The sequence below is a fragment of the Doryrhamphus excisus genome, linkage group LG19, assembly GCF_037039965.1.
Source record: "Doryrhamphus excisus strain RoL-2023G ecotype Guam linkage group LG19, RoL_Dexc_Guam_v1.1, whole genome shotgun sequence".
NCBI lineage: Eukaryota > Metazoa > Chordata > Actinopteri > Syngnathiformes > Syngnathidae > Doryrhamphus > Doryrhamphus excisus.
Genome location: NC_136375.1, coordinates 4,610,214 through 4,632,257, shown reverse-complemented (window position 1 = coordinate 4,632,257; position 22,044 = coordinate 4,610,214). Strand labels below are relative to the sequence as shown.

Here is a 22,044-nt window from a genome sequence, read left to right as displayed (position 1 = left end):
ATCCCATTATCCTAATTAATTTGCCACTGCAGGAAACAAATGTGTTTGATTCTATTGGGGTTTCCATGGCAACACGTGGAAACCAACTAAGTGGCGTCGTGTTCTCCTTTGTGGTTTTGGACATACGCCGGCCGTCTTGGCCGTGAAGTGGCTGTGATTTCCTCCCCTGGGATAACATGGTCTCCTCTTTCCATCAAACTCAGTACACCTGCTCGGCGAAACGTCAGCTGGGGGGGCGGCCACCTTCAGTGAGGTGATGGGGGTTTACACGTGTGTGAGACAGAAATCAACAATTAGTGCCAATCCGGGCTGCCTCGGGGGACGAGATAATGAATGAGGGTCGAGTTGCTCAGTAATATTTTTATAATTCAAGCACAAAAAAGTACTTCCAATGTACTTTGATAAAAAGATATTTACATACGATTTCCTACTTCTGTTATTAAATACAGATCAAAGTTACACTGCTAACTAGTGGCCTGGCATGCACACTGCAGGGACGACCTGCATGTGTTGACATGAGACGCTTGTTATGTAAACATGTCTTCGTGCTGACTCTTCCGGGATTGCTTGATGTCGTTCCCTGCTGCAATCTGTGCGGGTCCTAATGAGCACACATGTTGTTGTCGTCGGCAGGAATCAGCGTGCTGGTGCCTCACGGGGGGATCGCGCAGGACACGACCTGGGAGACGTACGTGATCGTCAACCAGGAGGACAGCAGGTGAGGCAGCCACGCCGTCTGCTCGTCGGGACGCTTTCTTTTCATCTTTCCTCCGCCGCCGCCATGTTGGCCCCTCCCCGCCTCGTCGCACATATGTTGCGTGTCAGCTGACGGACGCACTTGCGTACTTACAGCGATGGGACGCATACCAACCTCAAACGTCGACATCGCGATGTAGCGGAACGGGACGGACTACAAAAAAAAAACGCAAAAAAAACAAAGAGGGGTAAATATTTCAATCAGCACTCATGCAGATATGGGACACACCACTCTGTAAAACTTTGTTGACTCAGGAACAAAGTACACAGTGTACTGGGTCGGTATCCAAAGTGCGGCCTGGGGGCTATTTGCGGCCCGCAGCTGTTTTTTTTTTTTTGGCCCATCATACATTGTAAAAGTATTATTTAACAAGAAAACTAATCAAAAACCAATAACAGCAAAAATGGAAGAAAAAAAACAGCAGTCATCATACAATAATAAAGTCAAAATATTAAAGGACAAAAGTTATAAGCTAAAGAAAAAATAATAAATAACAATAGAATACATAAAGAAAAATAACATAATTTTAAGGTTAAAATATAACTAAAAATGTTTTTTTAAGTTGTATGAGAAACAAACCAAATGACAATAAAGTTGTCATTTTTTTTGGAATATCAGATTGGGGGAAAAATATATTAGTGGAATAGATTCTAAATATTATGGGAATTATTAGAATTTACAAGAAGAAATGGTCAAAATAGTTGGAAAATAAAAATTTTAGGAGAATAAAATCTAAATATTAACATACAAAAAGTTGTGCTCCAATGAGAAAAAATGTGGAATTTTACAAGAATAAACTTGTAATATTATGAGGAAAAATTAAGAAAATTTAGTAGCATAATTTTGTAATAATAATAATATTGATAAATAATAATAATTTAGTAGCATAGTTGAAATATTAAATATTATGTTTTTTTTAAGTCAGACTTAAGTAATATTTGGAAAGCTGGTTAGAGAAAAGTCTTAATATTACAAAAATATAGTCAAAATATGCTGGGAATAAAATGTATCATAAAATAAATATTATGAGAAGAAAATAAATACAGTAGGTTAAGAAGAAAGTTGAAATAGTTGGAAAATGGAAAAAAAATCAGAAATGGAAAAAAATGCGGTAATTTTACAAAAATAAAGTCAAAATATTACGAGAAAAATGTTGTGTTCTAATGAGAATAAATAATTTTTCAAAAATATACTATGTGAAGCTAAATAATCAATCAGCATAGGGTTGGAAATTTTTATTAAAATGTAAAAAATATATATAATTATGAGAACAAAACAATAAATAAAGTTTTTAATGTTTTGGGGGAAAATTATGCAAGGGGAAAAAAGTTGTATATTATGGGAATAAAGTCAAAATATTATAATATTCGTTAATTCATTAATTTTCTACCGCTTATCCTCACGAGGGTCACCGAGGTGCTGGAGCCTATCCCAGCTGTCTTCGGGCGAGAGGCGGGGTACACCCTGGACTGGTTGCCAGCCAATCACAGATTATTATTATTATATTATTTTAAGTCCAAATATTAACAGAAAATATTAGCAGAAAAAATATTCTAATAACCTGTGATTGGCTGGCGACCAGTCCAGGGTGTACCCCGCCTCTCGCCCGAAGACAGCTGGGATAGGCTCTAGCACCCCCCGGGACCCTCGTGAGGAAAAGCGGTAGAAAATGAATGAATGAAGGATATTCTAATAACAAAACATATATAATTTTACGTGAAAAAACTTCTAGGGTGGCGGGGGTATGCTGGAGCCTATCTCAGCTGACTTTGAGCGAGAGGCGGAGTCTTGCCAATCTCCTGACTGTGCATGCCAACATGCTAACCACTCATACACCGTGTGGCCTATTTTTAATTTTTTTTTGTAATATCATGAGAGAAAATAGCATATATTTTTTTAGTTGAAACTTAAATTTGAAACATTTAAAAATAAATTTTACGTTGGAATTTTATGAGAAACAAAAAAACAGTCATTTTTTTAAATTAGGTTGGGGAAAAAGTCATAATATTACAGGAATAAAGTTTAAAAAAAGGGAATAAAGTAATAAGACGAAAATACTGTAGGAAGTATTTCGGGAAAAACAGCAAAATGTGCTAAAAATAAGCATAATACACTTTTTCAGCAATACCACAAAGAAGTAAATATGGTCATGGTCATTACCGGTGCAAATTGACACACTCAGGAAGTCAGTACAGTGTACACGGTATACTCATAGAGAAGTACAGTAACTCTACCTCCAACTGGTAGAGGGGGGCGGGGCTTGATGTGTCATCGTCAGCTGCAGAAAGATTGGGTCGGAGCCCGAGGCGACTCTCCAAGATCAAGTCCGCTCGCTCTTTCATGTTTGCACAGCGGCACGACGCTGACGCACGCCAGCTTGACGGGCAAGCTCCTTATTGATTTTGGCGCCAGGGAGATTTCCAGCGGAAAAAAAACGGGGCGCCTGAAGCGAGCAAACACGTCCTTAAACGATCAAGTCTGAGTTAACAACATCCATGATGGCTGTCTTTTCATTTCAAGGGTCATTCCAAGGTTAGAGGTCACACAGACCGCTCTAAGACCGGCCCCTCCCCTTCCTGTGACTTAAGTCTGCCACTTTCAGCCGAGCCGCCGCCGCCGCTGCTCGGCCGCGATAAGCCGGATGCAGTTTGCCGCTTAAGGAAGCTGCCGGAGTCGCTGCACCGAGCTGTCAGTCAAGCGCTATCAGCTGACAGGCGCCGCGGTCCAGCAGGAGGAGAAATCACATTCCTTTCTTCCCTCCTTTCAGCCCTCGGCGGGAGAGTTTGCGCAAATGAGGGCAGGAAGACGCGGGCTCACTTTCGGGTGCGATACCAGGGATGCGGTCGTAAAAGCTTTATTACCAGCGCTGCCAATGTTTGAAGTCATTCTTAGCTGCCACACAGGTGTATAAAGAAGTTAAGCCATGGTAATAGTAGGGATGGCTCGATGCCACCATTTCCTGTCAGATATCGATACCGCCACACGATACAGCAGCGGGTACCGTGATCCAATACCTTCTTTCCTTTTTAATAGTCAACTCTATTAACATTTTAGAAGTGAAGGATAAGGATAATAAGCAGATAATTGACTCGAGCAACTGTGTTAGCTAGCTAGTCAGTGGTATCCAAAGTGCGGCCTGGGGGCCATTTGCCGCCCGAGGCTGTTTTTTATTCAAAGTTCAAAAACACTTTATTTATCCCCGAGCGGCAATTGAAAGGACACAGAGAGCAGCATATGGAATAAAAAATGTAGAAAGCAGACAAGGACAAGTAAAAGAGAAGACACTACTGAACACATGTACCTAAGAGAATAAATGGTAATTAAATAATTTAAAAAGTATAACAAGCTAAAGGGAGGTTGTGCGAAATCTGGATAGGGAGGGGTCCAAGTTCAGAAGCCGGACTGCTGTAGAGACAAAGGTAGCCCTCCTCCTTTGTGTTCTACATCGTGGGCATCTTAGTCTACGACCCGATGGAAGCCACTCAAACACGGGGTGTAGCGCGTGGGAAGGGTCCTGTAGAATCCTGTATGCAGTCCGGGTTATTTGTAGATCGCAGTGTGTAGAAAGAGGTCTCACAGGATGGCCAATGATTTTGGAACAAACATTTGAAATACTGGTTAAACGAGTCCGATCCTGTAGATGCAGTGAATAAAACCATGAAATGAATGAAAAGGCCAAAATGTTCTCAATAAAAGCATAATAGAAGCCCGCGACACATTCCAAAAATACACCATATTTTCCGGACTATAAGTCCTACTTTTTTTCATAGGTTGGCTGTTCCTGCAACTTATACTCCAGAGCGACTTACAAATGAAAAAACTGTTCATGTTACATAAACACTGGACACCTTTTCTGTTCATGTTTATTTTTAGTGTAGCTGAATAACCATTGTGTTAGCATAGCTTACACCTATTCAGCCTGTTCTCTATTCTTTTATTGTTAGAACTTGCCTTCCAAGAGGATGTAATGTCTGTTTTGGTCAAGTAGTTTGTAAAAAAAATTACGCGCAAAATTGCGACTTATACTTTTTTTCTACCTAATTATGCATTTTTGGCATTGTGCGACTTATACTCCAGAGCAACTTAGAGTCCGTAAAATACAGTAATTTGACAAACCGCAACAAAAATGAAGTAATTTTACAAGAACTAAGACAAAAACAGTCCTAATTTTACGATAATTGAGCACGTGGAAAAATAGCGTCACTTAGTAGCATAAGGTTGAATAAATACAAAAAATACATGGTAATATAGAGCAGTATATAATGTTATCATTATTGGAATATTAGGTTGCGGAAAAAGTTATAATGTTACAAGATTAAAGTCAAAATTTCATGGGAATAAAGTCATAATTATTAGGAAAAGATTCTGCAAGTAGAATGTTTGCAGTATCTGGCTAGCTAGTATATGGCTCATATCTGGCTAGTATCTAGCTAGTATCTGGCTCGTATCTGGCTCATATCTGGCTACTATCTGGCTAGTATCTGGCTCATATCTGGCTAGTATCTAGCTCGTATCTGGCTAGAATGGCTCATATCTGGCTCCTATCAGGCTAGTATCTGGCTCATATCTGGCTAGTATCTAGCTCGTATCAGGCTAGAATGGCTCATATCTGGCTCGTATCAGGCTAGTATCTGGCTTGTATCTGGCTCATATCTGGCTCATATCTGGCTAGCATCTGGCTAGTATCTAGCTAGTATCTGGCTCGTGTCTGGCTTGTATCTGGCTAGTATCTGGCTCATATCAGGCTAGTATCTGGCTAGTATCAGGCTAGTATCTGGCTCGTGTCTGGCTTGTATCTGGCTAGTATCTGGCTCATATCAGGCTAGTATCTGCCTCGTACCTGGCTAGTATCTGGCTCGTATCTGGCTAGTATCTGGCTCATATTTGGCTAGTATCTAGCTAGTATCTGGCTAGTATCTGGCTTGTATCTGGCTAGTATCTGGCTCATAACTGGCTAGTATCAGGCTAGTATCTGGCTTGTATCTGGCTCATATCTGGCTCATATCTGGCTAGCATCTGGCTAGTATCTAGCTAGTATCTGGCTCGTGTCTGGCTTGTATCTGGCTAGTATCTGGCTCATATAAGGCTAGTATCTCGCTAGTATCTGCCTCGTACCTGGCTAGTATCTGGCTAGTATCTGGCTCATATTTGGCTAGTATCTAGCTAGTATCTGGCTCGTATCTGGCTAGTATCTGGCTAATATCTGGCTCGTATTTGGCTAGTATCTGGCTCGTATCTGGCCAGTATCTGGCTAGTATCTGCCTCGTATCAGGCTAGTATCTGCCTCGTATCAGGCTAGTATCTGGCTAGCATCTGCCTCGTATCTGGCTGGTATCTGGCTAGTATCTGGCTCGTATCTGGCTAGTATCTGGCTAGTATCTGGCTCGTATCTGGCTCGTATCTGGCTAGTAGCTGGCTCGTATCTGGCTAGTATCTAGCTAGTATCTGGCTAGTATCTGGCTCGTATCTGGCTAGTATCTAGCTAGTATCTGGCTTGTATCTGGCTCATAACTGGCTAGTATCTGGCTAGTATCTGCCTCGTATCAGGCTAGTATCTGGCTCGTATCTGGCTAATATCTGGCTACTATCTGGCTAGTATCTGGCTCATATCTGGCTAGTATCTAGCTCGTATCTGGCTAGAATGGCTCGTATCAGGCTAGTATCTGGCTCATATCTGGCTAGTATCTAGCTCGTATCTGGCTAGAATGGCTCGTATCTGGCTCGTATCAGGCTAGTATCTGGCTTGTATCTGGCTCATATCTGGCTAGCATCTGGCTAGTATCTAGCTAGTATCTGGCTCGTGTCTGGCTTGTATCTGGCTAGTATCTGGCTCATATCAGGCTAGTATCTGGCTAGTATCAGGCTAGTATCTGGCTCGTGTCTGGCTTGTATCTGGCTAGTATCTGGCTCATATCAGGCTAGTATCTGCCTCGTACCTGGCTAGTATCTGGCTCGTATCTGGCTAGTATCTAGCTCATATTTGGCTAGTATCTAGCTAGTATCTGGCTAGTATCTGGCTTGTATCTGGCTAGTATCTGGCTCATAACTGGCTAGTATCAGGCTAGTATCTGGCTTGTATCTGGCTCATATCTGGCTCATATCTGGCTAGCATCTGGCTAGTATCTAGCTAGTATCTGGCTCGTGTCTGGCTTGTATCTGGCTAGTATCTGGCTCATATCAGGCTAGTATCTCGCTAGTAACTGCCTCGTACCTGGCTAGTATCTGGCTAGTATCTGGCTCATATTTGGCTAGTATCTAGCTAGTATCTGGCTCGTATCTGGCTAGTATCTGGCTAATATCTGGCTCGTATTTGGCTAGTATCTGGCTCGTATCTGGCCAGTATCTGGCTAGTATCTGCCTCGGATCAGGCTAGTATCTGCCTCGTATCAGGCTAGTATCTGGCTAGCATCTGCCTCGTATCTGGCTAGTATCTGGCTCGTATCTGGCTAGTATCTGGCTAGTATCTGGCTCGTATCTGGCTCATATCTGGCTCGTATCTGGCTAGTAGCTGGCTCGTATCTGGCTAGTATCTAGCTAGTATCTGGCTAGTATCTGGCTCGTATCTGGCTAGTATCTAGCTAGTATCTGGCTTGTATCTGGCTCATAACTGGCTAGTATCTGGCTAGTATCTGCCTCGTATCAGGCTAGTATCTGGCTCGTATCTGGCTAATATCTGGCTCGTATTTGGCTAGTATCTGGCTCGTATCTGGCCAGTAGCAGGCTAGTATCTGGCTCGTATCTGGCTAGTATCTGGCTCATATCTGGCTAGTATCTGGCTAATATCTGGCTCGTATTTGGCTAGTATCTGGCTCGTATCTGGCCAGTAGCAGGCTAGTATCTGGCTCATATCAGGCTAGTATCTGGCTCATATCTGGCTAGTATCTGGCTAGTATCTGGCTCGTATCTGGCTCGTATCAGGCTTGTATCTGGCTAGTATCTGACTCATATCTGGCTAGTATCTGGCTAGGTCCATTACTGATAGTGAGTATCAGTAATGGACCATCCCGAGTCACGTAACTTCTTGTCTATGTTCTTCTGAAAGTGTTAAATGCTGTACTTGTTGTGTCTCAATAGATGCACTCGTGTACTTACACTTGAGTGCATAAGTTGCACTCAAATGCTCAGAATGTCAAGTGAGCGCTGCGGGACACTTCGATCGTCGCCGTCTTGGCTATTTGGCATAAGGGTCGCAACAATAACATTTTGTACTCATGTGTACCTCGGCAAGTCATGCTGGGTAGCTCATTGTTGGTGAAACTATGGTTGCACCGTGAGTGGTTAGCTTGTGTTGGTTGTGATGTGTAAATATCAAGCTGATGATACTTGGGTTAAAAATCCACGCATATGCGGGGATCCATGCTAGTCGGGTGGAATCAAAATAACAGTTTGGTGTTTTGGTTATTGTGCTTTCAAATTAAACTTGCTATTGATAATAGGGGAAGAATAAGAAGAATACTACCAAATACTACCAAAGTCTTTCCCAGTAAGCGCACAATGACAGTAATAGATTTGGGGTACTACACTCAGAAAGGAAGTACACAGTGTACACAGCATACTCAATGCAGTATACCAACACATGTATTCCATGTGAGACACAGAGTGTCACGCCCTGTGTGGGTTCCCTCGTGACAGTTTGTTTGGTTTCCTTTCTGAACTCTTATTTTGTATTTAACTTCCTGTTTTGCCCTGTCTTCCTTGGTTGCCTCACTCATCCACACCTGTCCCTAATTTGTATTTGTCTATTTAGTTCAGGTGTGTGCTTCTCCCTTTGTGGGATTATTGTTAGTTTGTCCGTCAGCCAGTTGACTTGCTTTTTCCTGTCGCTGCTATTATGACACAAAATAAATATAATTTACCTGGCGTGGCTGTATCCCGGACCCACCGACGACGCTCCAAACCCTCCGCGACGCCGACGCAAGCCGCGGCGCCACAGAGCGACGCCTTGAGGTGCACCCGCCCTCATGCCCTGCCGGCTTCGACGAACCCGACGACGATCTCGCGGAGCTCGACGAATGGACCCAGCAGTTTTTCAAGGCGATGGAGCAGGAGTGTGCAAGGTACACGTCGCAGGAACTGGAGACCATGGTGTGGGGGCCGGACGGCACCCTAGTGCCCATGGCGTCGGTGTTCCCGGTACCCGCTGCACACCCTCCGACGCGGCAGTGTCGCCGACGCACGGCACGTCGCCAAGAGGTGTGGCCGCCCTCTTCCGCCTCGCCATGTCAAGGGAGGATGGCGCCACCTGCTGGGGGAGTGAGGAGGCACAGCCCACTCCACCTGCAAGACGAGGAGCAGGGCTTGCTGGAGCAGATGGAGAGGCTCTGACATGGACGACACCTGCTGCTTCGCCGTCGCCGCGTCAGGGCCGGACGCCTGCTGCTTCGCCGTCGCCGCGTCAGGGCTGGACGCCTGCTGCTTCGCCGTCGCCGCGTCAGGGCCGGACGCCTGCTGCTTCGCCGTCGCCGCGTCAGGGCCGGACGCCTGTTGCTTCTAGACTTCCTGCCGGAGCCCAGGTTCTACACCCAGGGCGCCCCCCTGAGGATGCCTACCTCGCTCTTGGTTGAGGGCGCCCCCCCCGGAGGGTGATTACTGACCCAAACATTCCCTCCGTCACGTGGAGGGGTCTTGCTGGCTTCGCCGGGCCTGCCGCCCCGGCCGGCCCCCTGAAGGTTCCCGTCGACGACGCACCTCCGGTCCCCCCACCACCCATCCCTCTTTGACTTTTAACTGTCTTGGACGTCTGGGATCCATCCCTGAGGGGGGTGTACTGTCACGCCCTGTGTGGGTTCCCTCGTGACAGTTTGTTTGGTTTCCTTTCTGGACTCTTATTTTGTATTTAACTTCCTGTTTTGCCCTGTCTTCCTTGGTTGCCTCACTCATCCACACCTGTCCCTAATTTGTATTTGTCTATTTAGTTCAGGTGTGTGCTTCTCCCTTTGTGGGATTATTGTTAGTTTGTCCGTCAGCCAGTTGAGTTGCTTTTTCCTGTCGCTGCTATTATGACACAAAATAAATATAATTTACCTGCAATTGGTCCTGCTCGCCGCATCCTGGGGTCGCACCGCAACATAGACATGCCGAAACGTGACACAGAGACTGTCCAACAGTAACGAGGATGTTCCAAACACGGGAATGTGCTACAGAAGCTGCAGAGACGTGAAGGACGTTCACGAGTCTCCTTCCTTCCTTCCTCCACAATCAGGGAGGCTTTTCTCACCACGGCAAAGTTGCAAATGAGCACAGTGAGACAAAGTAGATTTCCTGCAAAGCGGGCGGCTGATTAGCAGCTGCATGTAGGACTTTATTCTTAGACGGCGCAAAATAACTTTTTTCCTTTGTCACTGGGTCACAGTAGGGAGGAGATGTTCGTGATCCCGCTGGGAAATGTCATCCAGATCCAAATTGGACATATTTTAGGGGTCCCGAGTGCATGCCCCTCCACCACCAGAGTTTGAGTGACAGAAAACCTGTGACAGATTTTGGCCATGTTAGGATGTACGAATAGAATCAAAGACTGTAGTCTTGTAAGAAGCAGCCATTTTGGTTTGTATTTGGGCCAATGTGTGTCTGTTTTTTTTTGTATTCTAATGCAGGTGATGAATTTCATCTGCAGAAGATGCCGCAGGCCAATACAAACCAAGCTGGGGGGCTGGACACCTCTGATTTAGCTTTAGAATTTATTTTCTGCATATTTTCCATATCTAAGATGTATAAAGTAGAGTATTTATTGGATGTAAGCATACATATCTGCTTATGTGTATTTGTGTAATTGGGGGGTGTGGTGTGGTTCGTTTGTCTCTTTGGGTTCAAAATAACTTGAAAAGTTCTGAATGGATTTGGATGAAATTTTCAGAAATTGTTCTTTAACATTGCAGGTTAGGACCATTTATGCCATGCATGCATATAATGCCACAAAAACAAATGGTCAGGGCATTTAGCCTTGCCGCTACATTGCGCTATCATGCTAGGTGTTTGATAACATGATAACGTTAGCATGATGACATTAGGGTGTTAGCATTGCTAGCATACTAATATTAGCATACTAGTATATTTTACTGTTTTCATGAGTAGATATACGTATATGAACATTTCCCACTATCATGCTAGGCGTTGGCATACTCTAAGATTTTTGGCTATTTTCATGGGTAGGAATACAGTATATAAACACTATCATTATCGGTGTTAGTACGCTAATGTTAGCACTGCTAGCAGGCTAATATTACCAAAGTAGCATTTTTAGCCTTTTTTATAGGTTGACACTATTATGCTAGGTGCTACCATGTTAAAATGAGCATACTAGCATTTTTTTCAATTTTCATGAATATGAACCTAAGCAGACACTTAGCATTATCAGCTAGGTTTTGGCATTCTAGCATGCTAATGTGAGCATACTAGCGGTTTTTGCTATTTGAATGTATAAATATATGTAAACACTCACCAAGCATATTAGCATTGCTAGCATGCTAATATTAGCATACCATCATTTTTTGCTATTTTCATGAATAGACATATATAAACTCCACAATCATGCTAGCTGTTGACATGCTAATGTTAGCATATTAGCTTTCCGAGCATGCTAATGTTAATGTTAGCATACTAATATTTTTTGCTTTATACATGGGTACAGAATATAAACACTTCATGCTAGGTGTTAGCATGCTAATGTTAGCACTGCTAGCATGTTAATATTACCATAGTAGCATTTTTATCAATTTTTATAGGACACTATTATGCTTGGTGCTAGCATGCTAACATGAGCATCGTAGCATTTTTCACAATTTTCATGAATCCAGGATTGAGATCGGCTGCCAATATGCTGTATTTGGAAGATCGACTAACATCGGCTTTCACCACGAGATCGGGCCAATCCGGTTGCTGTATCACGTTAATTGAGCCACACTCCCAACATGCTAGTTGTGATAATACGCTTCAAAGCTGCTTGCAAGATGGCCAATATTGAGGATGGTGATTGTGCATCACAATACACTCACCATTTTGGGTGTTTTGGGTACAAACGTGTGAGCGCACATCTGCACTCACAAGACTAAGTGTGAATATGCAGTCCAGTAGTGTAAGGTGCCTAATGAAGTGACAGGTGTAATACAGGTGTATTAACAATGCTGAGACGTTTGTGGCGGGGTGCGTGCATGCGTGCGGTCCGGCTGCATGACTGATGGCGGGCCCATCGATCGCTCATGAGTTGGGGGGCCTCCAGGCGGGCTCGGGCCCCCGGCCAAGGCAGCTGGGCCGAGCTAATCTGTCAGTTTGACGAGCATCATCGACCCCGGCCAGCTCGTTCCCAAACATGTCCTTCTCAGAGCGGCCGTCCATCAGTCTTGTTGCTTTAATCTGCTTGTGAGGAGCACTGATTGATTCATGAACAGCTACCTAAACATTATTTATTTGCACTAATGATGTTATGAACTATGATACTGTATGTAGCACAAATATCTTCACCCTTGTGATGTGTTCTGTTATCAAATGAGCTAACCGGCACAGAACAATATTGTTGCGTGCGGCTAACTAGTCATTAAATAATAATATAATAATGTGATGCAAGTTTTTAAAAAATACTTGCCATTTAGTTTCAATTATTTTTATATTTTAATTGTAATTTTTACTTTATTGATAAATGTATTTGTTCTGTGAATTTGGGTATTTATTGGATTTTTTTGTGGTCAAATCCCATCTAAATTGTATTATGCAACAGTAATCCCTCGTTTATCCTGGTTAATTGGTTCCAAACCAGACCGTGATAAGTGAATTCCTTTTTTCTAAAATTAATATTTCTGTAAATGGAGCACCCGAAACCTGTTTAGGAATTTCTAAATATGGCTTTTAACATTATTACAGGCCTTTACACTTGAAATAACACCCCTATAGTCACTTCTACATGCCTTTCACCCAATATAGTATATATTATAACAGGAAATGAGACATTCATTCATTCATTTTCTACCGCTTATCCTCACGAGGGTTGCGGGGGGTGCTGGAGCCTATCCCAGCTGTCTTCGGGTGAGAGGCGGGGTACACCCTGGACTGGTGGCCAGCCAATCACAGGGCACATATAGACAAACAACCATTCACACTCACATTCATACCTATGGACAATTTGGAGTCGCCAATTAACCTAGCATGTTTTTGGAATGTGGGAGGAAACCGGAGTACCCGGAGAAAACCCACGCATGCACAGGGAGAACATGCAAACTCCACACAGTGATGCCCAAGGGTGGAATTGAACCCTGCTCTCCTAGCTGTGAGCTAACCACTCGACTGCCGTGCAGCCCGAAATGAGACATATTAGGCTTACATAAGACACAACATAGGCTCGTGTCAGCTTTGGGAGAGTTGCTATATATTGAGATTTTGAGTGCCTTATTCTGAAAACATTTGTATTTTCATTAATTTTGCTGTTTTTTGTGCTTGAAATGCTTCATTTAGGCCAAGAATACGTAAAATATTTTTAAACTAATAATGGACTGTGGTCAATCATTAGAATTTATTAAATTATTTTGAAAAAAACGTAGTAGTAGTAGTAAACAATACAAAATGTAAGTGATAATAATCAAATGGAAATAATATTATACATTTATGTGATTTCACGGGCGGCCCTCTGAGGTTAACCATCACGGTGAAAGCGTGTTTGACGCCCCTGCACTGTTAGAGTCTTGCTTTTTTTGAAATAGTTACACTTCTTTACAAATTTTAGCTAGCCAGGTGAGCTCAAGGACACGCGCTGGATTAGCTTTCCCGAGTATTAGCGCTTATTAGCTTGGATCACCGTTAGCTCGCTAGCTAGCAACACTTCACAACCATGAAGTGAAGTGTCGCACATGGTTATTTTCACTATAACTATAACAATGAACAGTGTGGCCGGCCACCACAGTACAATAAATGCAACAGGAAGTGCTACAGGACGTAGCTTGCTAGCTAAGAATTTGATTTTCAAACACGACACCCCACAATTTTTTCTCAACTTTTGACCTCATATTGTTTCTCGTGCAGCTCAGCGTTGGGCGACGGACCCGAGATCTTCCTGAGTCCCGCCGTGACATACGGCCCGCCGGGGCTGGACCTGTCCTGCCCCGTGGCCGTGACCATCGCACACTGCGCCGAGGGTGCCGCCGAGAACTGGATCGCCCGTCTGAAGCGGCAAACAGCGGACGACAAATGGGAGGTGAGTTGGCGCTCGCTGTTTGACTGCTGCAGATGTCGATGCCGAATTCCCAGCGTCACGCTCGCACAGATCTGATTTCAGAGCTGTCAGCCGGCATCCGTCAGCCAGTACATAAATTCGGCCCGCTAGGCCCGTGCCGTCATGCTTTCCAGAACAAATGTCAGCTCACATGCAGATGACGACTATTAGTCAGCGAAATTACAACTTCTGCTCCTAACGACATTTTGAGGAACGGCGTTGCTGCGGACAAAATGAGAGCATTTTTTACTGCACCGTGATGACCTTTGACACGCATAACATGACTACAGCTTCCTGTGACAGCCATCATGGCTGCTCTCTGTAATTATTCAACGCCTCGCCGTCTTTCCCTCGGCAGGGCGGAAGTGTCCAAGATGCTCTTTTAATGTTTGACTGACCTCATCAAAAAGGCTTCAGGGACGTCATGGAGGGAGATGGTGGTGGTTGTTGGGGAGGGGAGGGGGGCGGTAATGGTGACCCCGGTGCCGGCGTGCCCTCCGAGGGGCTCGTCGTCTTCTCCCAGCCGGCGCCTTTAAAGCTGCGTGACATTTACACAGATGTAATTTGCCAGCCCACGTGCCGCACAAAAGGGAACTATCAAAAGACGCATCCATCACCGTGTGTGTCGCTGCTGGGAGGGGGCGGCGCGGCGGGGGAGGTTGCTGCGTGGGGGACGGTGGGCGGCGGACTATACAGCCAGAAGAGATGGTAGCAGGTTCAGGGGGTAGTTGCTCCTCTGCGACCCTCGTCACTGAAATAAGGAAGAGGAAGTCTGCGGAATTAGCATCCCCAGACGGCGACGCTTTGACTTCACAGTTGCTGCTTTAAGACGTCTGCACTGGATATTTACATTTTGGCTTCAGTCTCAGGTGGTGTCTCAAATGTCATCAAATTAGGAAATGATGTGCGTGCATGAGGAGTGCACGTCCTGCTACTGTCTGCTGGAGGCCCAAAGGTGTCACGTCCTGCTGGAGCAGCCCGGACGCTACGCCCTGGTGGGGGAGCCGCTTAGCCAGGACGCCGCCAAGCGTCTGCGACTGGCCGCCTTCGGGAGCCCCGATCCCAGCAACCCTCTGGGCTTCATCCTCACCCTCTACTGTGTGGACGACACGCCGCACGCTTTCCAGGTAGCTTTGATTCAATAGAAGTTGGAGTGCAGTCAAAGCAGTCGTGTCACTACATCTACCCGTTTACCTTCCCACCTGTCCGCCGCCATCTATCTACCTCCTTACCAACACACCGAGTCCTGTATCGACCTACCGTCATTCTACGTACTGATTTGTCTACCTATGGTACCTACCAACCTGAATATCTACCAAGCTATCTACCTACCTACCTATTTTCTACTTACCTGCCTACCTTCTTGTAGCTCTAATATATCTACCTACGTATCCATCTACCTAAGTAGCTATCAAGTGCCTACTTATCATTCTACCTACTCTTCTAAATATCTCTTGACATCTCTACCTACTTGTCTATTTATCTACCTACCTACCTACCAACCTATCTCCCTGCCTAATTTCTACTTCCTAACTACCTACCTACCAACCTATCTCCCTGCCTAATTTCTACTTCCTACCTACCTACCTACCAACCTATCTCCCTGCCTAATTTCTACTTCCTACCTACCAACCTACCAACCTATCTCCCTGCCTAATTTCTACTTCCTACCTACCTACCTACCAACCTATCTCCCTGCCTAATTTCTACTTCCTAACTACCTACCTACCAACCTATCTCCCTGCCTAATTTCTACTTCCTACCTACCTACCTACCAACCTATCTCCCTGCCTAATTTCTACTTCCTAACTACCTACCTACCAACCTATCTCCCTGCCTAATTTCTACTTCCTACCTACCCACCTACCTACCTACCTACCTACTTACCTACGTACCTACCAACCTATCTCCCTGCTTAATTTCTACTTCCTACCTACCTACCTACCTACCTACCTACCAACCTATCTCCCTGCCTAATTTCTACTTCCTACCTACCTACCAACCTATCTCCCTGCCTAATTTCTACTTCCTAACTACCTACCTACCAACCTATCTTCCTGCCTAATTTCTACTTCCGACCTACCAACCTACCTACCAACCTATCTCCCTGCCTAATTTCTACTTCCTACCTACCTACCAACCTATCTCCCTGCCTAATTTCTACTTCCTACCTACCTACCAACCTATCTCCCTGCCTAATTTCTACTTCCTACCTACCAACCTACCAACCTATCTCCCTGCCTAATTTCTACTTCCTACCTACCAACCTACCTACCAACCTATCTCCCTGCCTAATTTCTACTTCCTACCTACCAACCTACCTACCAACCTATCTCCCTGCCTAATTTCTACTTCCTACCTACCTACCAACCTATCTTCCTGCCTAATTTCTACTTCCTACCTACCAACCTATCTACCAACCTACCTACCAACCTATCTCCCTGGCTAATTTCTACTTCCTACCTACGTACCTACCTACCTACCAACCAATCTCCCTGCCTAATTTCTACTTCCTATCTACCTACCTACCAACCTACATACCAACCTATCTCCCTGCCTAATTTCTACTTCCTACCTACCCACCTACCTACCTACCTACCTACCTACCTACTTACCTACCTACCAACCTATCTCCCTGCTTAATTTCTACTTCCTACCTACCTACCTACCTACCTACCTACCTACCAACCTATCTCCCTGCCTAATTTCTACTTCCTACCAACCTACCTACCAACCGATCTCCCTGCCTAATTTCTACTTCCTACCTACCAACCTACCTACCAACCTATCTCCCTGCCTAATTTCTACTTCCTACCTACCTACCTACCTACCAACCTATCTCCCTGCCTAATTTCTACTTCCTACCTACCTACCTACCTACCTACCAACCTATCTCCCTGCCTAATTTCTACTTCCTACCTACCTACATACCTACCAACCTATCTCCCTGCCTAATTTCTACTTCCTACCTACCTACCAACCAAGTTACAGTATCTACTTATCTAGCTACCTACCCACCCCGCTACTTACAGTATGTACGACCTACTATTCTCTACTTATTTACCTACCAATCCATCCACCTATCCACCTAAGTTCTCCCAACATACCTACAGTACCAACCTACTGTCTACCTCCGTACCTACCACCTATCAATCTGCCTACTTACCTACCAACATTCGTATCTATTTACCAGCCTACCTACTTATTTAGTACCTACCTACCGACCTGTGTGTCTACCAACTTAGTCTGCCTATGTACTACTTACTTATTTACATACCAATCTAGCTAACTACCTATTTAGATAAGTAGATAAGTAGGTAGCTACATAGCTTGATAGTTAGGTAAATAATTTGGTACATGGGTAGATACGTAAATAGATTGATTGGCAGGTAGGTAGATAAATAGGTATAGGTACTTACTTATTTACATACCAATCTAGCTAACTACCTATTTATCTACCTACCTGCCAATCAATCTATTTACGTACCTACCCATGTACCAAATTATTTACCTAACTATCAAGCTATGTAACTACCTACTTATCTACTGTCTGTACCTACCTATTTTACCTACCGATATAGCTACCTCTCCACCTGGCTACCTACAGTAAAGTCTCGTTATATCGATATCGGTTATAACGAATTACTACTTATTACGATACTATTTTCATTTCCCAGCAAATTTCTAGTCTTTTATGATATAATTAGTTCCGTTAGTACGATACCCGGTTATTATGATAATCCGGTTACTACGATGCCCTTTTCATCTCCCGCCAGCCAATTTGGTCTGCTTATATCGATACAAAAGCAGCTTAAATCAATCTTTGCTTAAGGATTTCAATACCAAAAAAGAACACGGCGAACGGCTGCTTCCAGTCAACTTTATTTTTCACACTTCCACCACCAGAGCACAACACACACACCGATTCCCGCACTTCCTGGTTCACGGGTCATGCTCAACCCGCCCCACATAGCTGGCCAAACACATGCCTGCAACAGAAGAACCAACTGACATAGCATACACACCTATTCCAACAAAGACACAAGCGTACAAATACATGTATTTAATTGTGTTGTATTCAGATATCTTTTTATCGCTTGCAATAATCACTGTTTTTCATATGTACATGCTGACGTTCGTTGGTTCTTCTGTTGCAGGCATGTGTTTGGCCAGCTATGTGGGGCGGGTTGAGCATGATATACATAAGAACCATCTGAACAAGCTATCTCCTTACCTTCCTGTGTGTTGATATGAAAATAGAGCTCCTTTTTAACATTCATAATAGAAATTGGATGATGTTCCTTTTCTTTTTGACCTGTTGAACACCCGGTATATGACATCATTTTCTCAATGAGTCCACACTTCCTGTTCTTCCTCAGGAGGTGACGGCGGGCGAGCGCGGCCGAGGCGGCCGACTGCTGGAGGAGCCCAAAGTGCTGCTGTTTCGGGGCAACATGCTGAGCCTGCAGGTGTCCATCCAGGACCTCCCACAACTGCTGTGGAGCATCAAGCCTTTCACCACCTGCCAGGTACGCTCCGTTCGCCGTCAGTCCATCATCACGCCATCAGTCTATCATCAGTCCGTCATCACGCCATCAGTCTATCATCACCCTCATATCACCCGCTGTGTCAGCCATGTTGGAGCTGGACATCGTGCACCTTCATCTTCCCTGTATCCTCCATTAGAGCTTTCCTCTGCATGATGGTCACTTGAAAGTATAGAAGGTAGACGGACACAGCAGGAGACCACACACACACACACACACACACAGATCTATTTCCCCTTCTGTCCTGTGATGTTCATCCCAGCAGTGACTACACTGTTAGCACAATTAGCTCGCAGCAGCGTCGGCGGAATACCAACGAGCGGCGGGAGACGCTATTTGAGCCGGAAGATGGCTTCCCCCCCGCCTTGAGGAGGACGCTCTTATGTGTGGCCGTCCTCGTGTCTGATGGATGTGAAGAGGAGATGATTCATCCATTAGAGCTCCTTGTTGGCCCGCAGGATGGACCTTTTCGCTGTAATCATCGCTGATGACATGAGCAGCGTGTCCCCACGTAGCGCACTTACAGGAGGGACACTTCTCTGAGGGGACGTCCCTCCGTCGTCACTCTTGTTGGGTGTGCAAATCGTGGCAAGGGGGACATTGGGAATAATCTGTTCAAGAACGAGTGTGACATTCGCGTCTCCTCCGCCTCCTGATAGGCCGACCGGTGACTGATGAGCTGACCGGACTCGCTCGGCCCCCGACCCCATCAGTCAGAGTCAAAGGGGACGTTCAGACGAAACAAAAGTCATCCGGTGATCTTTCTTGTCGCCCCGTGCAGGAGTTCTCCTTCTGTCAGGTGTGGGCGGGCCAACGGCGCCCCCTGCAGTGTGCCTTCTCTCTGGAGCGCTACAGCCTCGCCTCCTCGCCGCACCTCTCCTGCAAGATCAGCGTCAGGCAGGTGAAGGGCCAAGAGCAGATCCTCCAGGTCTACACGTCGGTGGTGGAGGTGAGGCCACTCTATAAATATCATTTCACAAGAAAAATTAAAACAGCATCAAAATGGAATAATCAGTCATTTTAGAAGTCAAAATATTATGAGAAAAAGTTGTCATTTTAGGAGAATGACGTTTTAATATTCATTCATTCATTCATTCATTTTCTACCGCTTTTCCACACGAGGGTCGCGGGAGTGCTGGAGCCTATCCCAGCTGTCTTCGGGCGAGAGGCGGGGTACACCCTGGACTGGTGGCCAGCCAATCACAGGGCACATATAGACAAACAACCATTCACACTCACATTCATACCTATGGACAATTTGGAGTCACCAATTAGCCTAGCATGTTTTTGGAATGTGGGAGGAAACCGGAGTACCCGGAGAAAACCCACGCATGCACGAGGAGAACATGCAAACTCCACAGAGATGGCCGAGGGTGGGATTGAACCCTGGTCTCTTAGCTGTCAGGTCTGCGCGCTAACCACTCGATCGCCGTGCCGCCCCTGTTGTAATATTATGAAGAAAAATATTTAAAATGTAAAATATCATTTTAGTAGCATAAACTTGAAATATTAAAGAAAAAAGATAATACATTTTTCAAATTTTATGGGTTTTTTTTTCATTTTTTCTCCCCCTTTTCTCCAATTGCCGTTTTTTCCTTCTTTTTTTTTTTTTTTCCTGTCTTGACCGTTCCAGTAATTGACTCTGATGCACTCTTATTTTTGGGGCACCTTTTTTTTTAACAAGCAAAAACGTGGTTAGAATTGGAGTCAATGAGACCAAAATGGTCCCAATGCAATATTCTACATATCTTTAAAAAAATCATGAATATTTTGGGTTAATATTAATATTTTTACAAAAAAATATATATATGAGTGCGAGAGGTGCATCTGTAATGTGAATCAGCTTTGTATTCCTGCAAGTGTAAAAAGAAGCTCAGCGTCATCTTATGGTATCCTGGAAGTTTAACTATGACCTGCCAGTTTGTCTTTTTGGTTTGCGTCAGAACCAGCAGGGGGCGCTGCCCTTCTTCTCCCAGTCGGACTGCAGCGTCACCTCTCAGACGGGGCCGCGGGCCTTCAAGATCCCGCCCTCCATCCGCCAGAGGATCAGCGCCACCTTCGACAGCGCCAACGCCAAGGGCAAAGACTGGCGCCTCTTAGCCAGGAAGCTGCGCATCGACAGGTGCGTCAGGTGTCAGCATGACGGGAAATAATGACGAGGGGGTGGGTGCGCTCTCTGCGAACTCTTGCTTAGAATGTGGGATTAAAGCGGCGTGTCGCCGCTAATCTGCCATCGGCCTCCAGTGGCGCCCACGCTGCTGATTTCATTATAGATGAGGAGAGAGCGCTCACACGCCACGCGTGCCAGATTCCCATCGGGAAGGTCTAGGACCGCCACCGCGGCCGCTCGGTCATTAGCGGCTGGCCTGGTGGGGGGCGTTTGATGACCAATCGTCATCATCAATCCACAGAAAAGGAAAACAAGCCATGCGGCGTTTTAAAGTCCTCTGGTCCTGTCAGTCACGCTCTTGTGTCTTTCCTACTTTTTTTTTAAAGGATTTATGCAAAGTATTTCTGCAAATATTTGGGAACGCTCACTGGGGGGGTAGGAAAAGGAAACAGACATGAGATAAACAGTGAGGAAACAGTGCCCCCTGTTGGACGACATTATATTCAATAGAAGCAGACTGATGGTAAAAGATGTGTAGGCACATTTTGGACTGTCTGCCTTGTTTACTTGTTACCGTCCCCAAAAAATAATTCAATTAGTAACAGAATGACTCCTTCATTAATGTAATTAGTTAAACAACTTCAAATATGTTACTGAAGTGGGACATTTGCGGCAGAGGGCTGAGCTTGCAATTCTCTACCGAGACGCTAGCGGGCAGTGTTTTCCTGAGCGTGACAGTGATTTAGCTTTCTGTATAGTAGTAAACAATGGCCAAACTAACATTCTAAAAATGAATAAATATTATATATAATATTATGGGAACAAAGTCATAATATTCTAAAAAATTAGGAAAAATATTTCAAAGATTATTATATTATGTAATATATTTATCATATATATAATAACAAATATATTATTTATAATTAAGAATAAATTCATTCATTCCCTACCGCTTATCCTCACGAGGGTCGCGGGGGTGCTGGAGCCTATCCCAGCTGCCTTCGGGTGAGAGGCAGGGTACACCCTGGACTGGTGGCCAGCCAATCACAGGGCACATATAGACAAACAACCATTCACACTCACATTCATACCTATGGACAATTTGGAGTCGCCCTATAATAATATTATATTATAATATTTATAATATATTTATTTGTAATATTTGGAACAATGTTTTTAAATGTGGGAAAAATGTGGGAAAAAAAAGTCTGAAGTTCGTATTAATAACAGGCTTTTTCAGCTATGTCACAAAGCTGAAATGCTAGAAAATTCAAATATTATGAGAATTAAGTCATTATTACAAAATGAAAAGTTACAAAAGTTCAACTAGTTGGAAAATTTCAAAAATTTTAAAAAAATGAATTAAAATGGAAATCCAGCTGTAATTTTATATGAATAATGTCAAAATATTAAAGGAAAAATGTTGTATTCTAAC

The 22,044-nt window shown here is 44.5% G+C and overlaps 1 protein-coding gene across 2 annotated transcripts in view; it reads left to right on the top strand.

Annotated features, from left to right (window-relative positions):
* The window catches only part of LOC131106719 (netrin receptor UNC5D-like), a 198,388-nt gene that overhangs the window by 174,469 nt on the left and 1,875 nt on the right, over window positions 1–22,044 (top strand). For both annotated transcript variants that reach the window (XM_058056062.2, XM_058056063.2), the window contains exons 12-17: window positions 634–718; window positions 13,763–13,934; window positions 14,849–15,079; window positions 18,332–18,481; window positions 19,281–19,448; window positions 20,443–20,621. In XM_058056062.2, coding sequence (XP_057912045.2) covers window positions 634–718; window positions 13,763–13,934; window positions 14,849–15,079; window positions 18,332–18,481; window positions 19,281–19,448; window positions 20,443–20,621 — 985 coding nt within the window. The remainder of the gene's footprint in view (window positions 1–633; window positions 719–13,762; window positions 13,935–14,848; window positions 15,080–18,331; window positions 18,482–19,280; window positions 19,449–20,442; window positions 20,622–22,044) is intronic.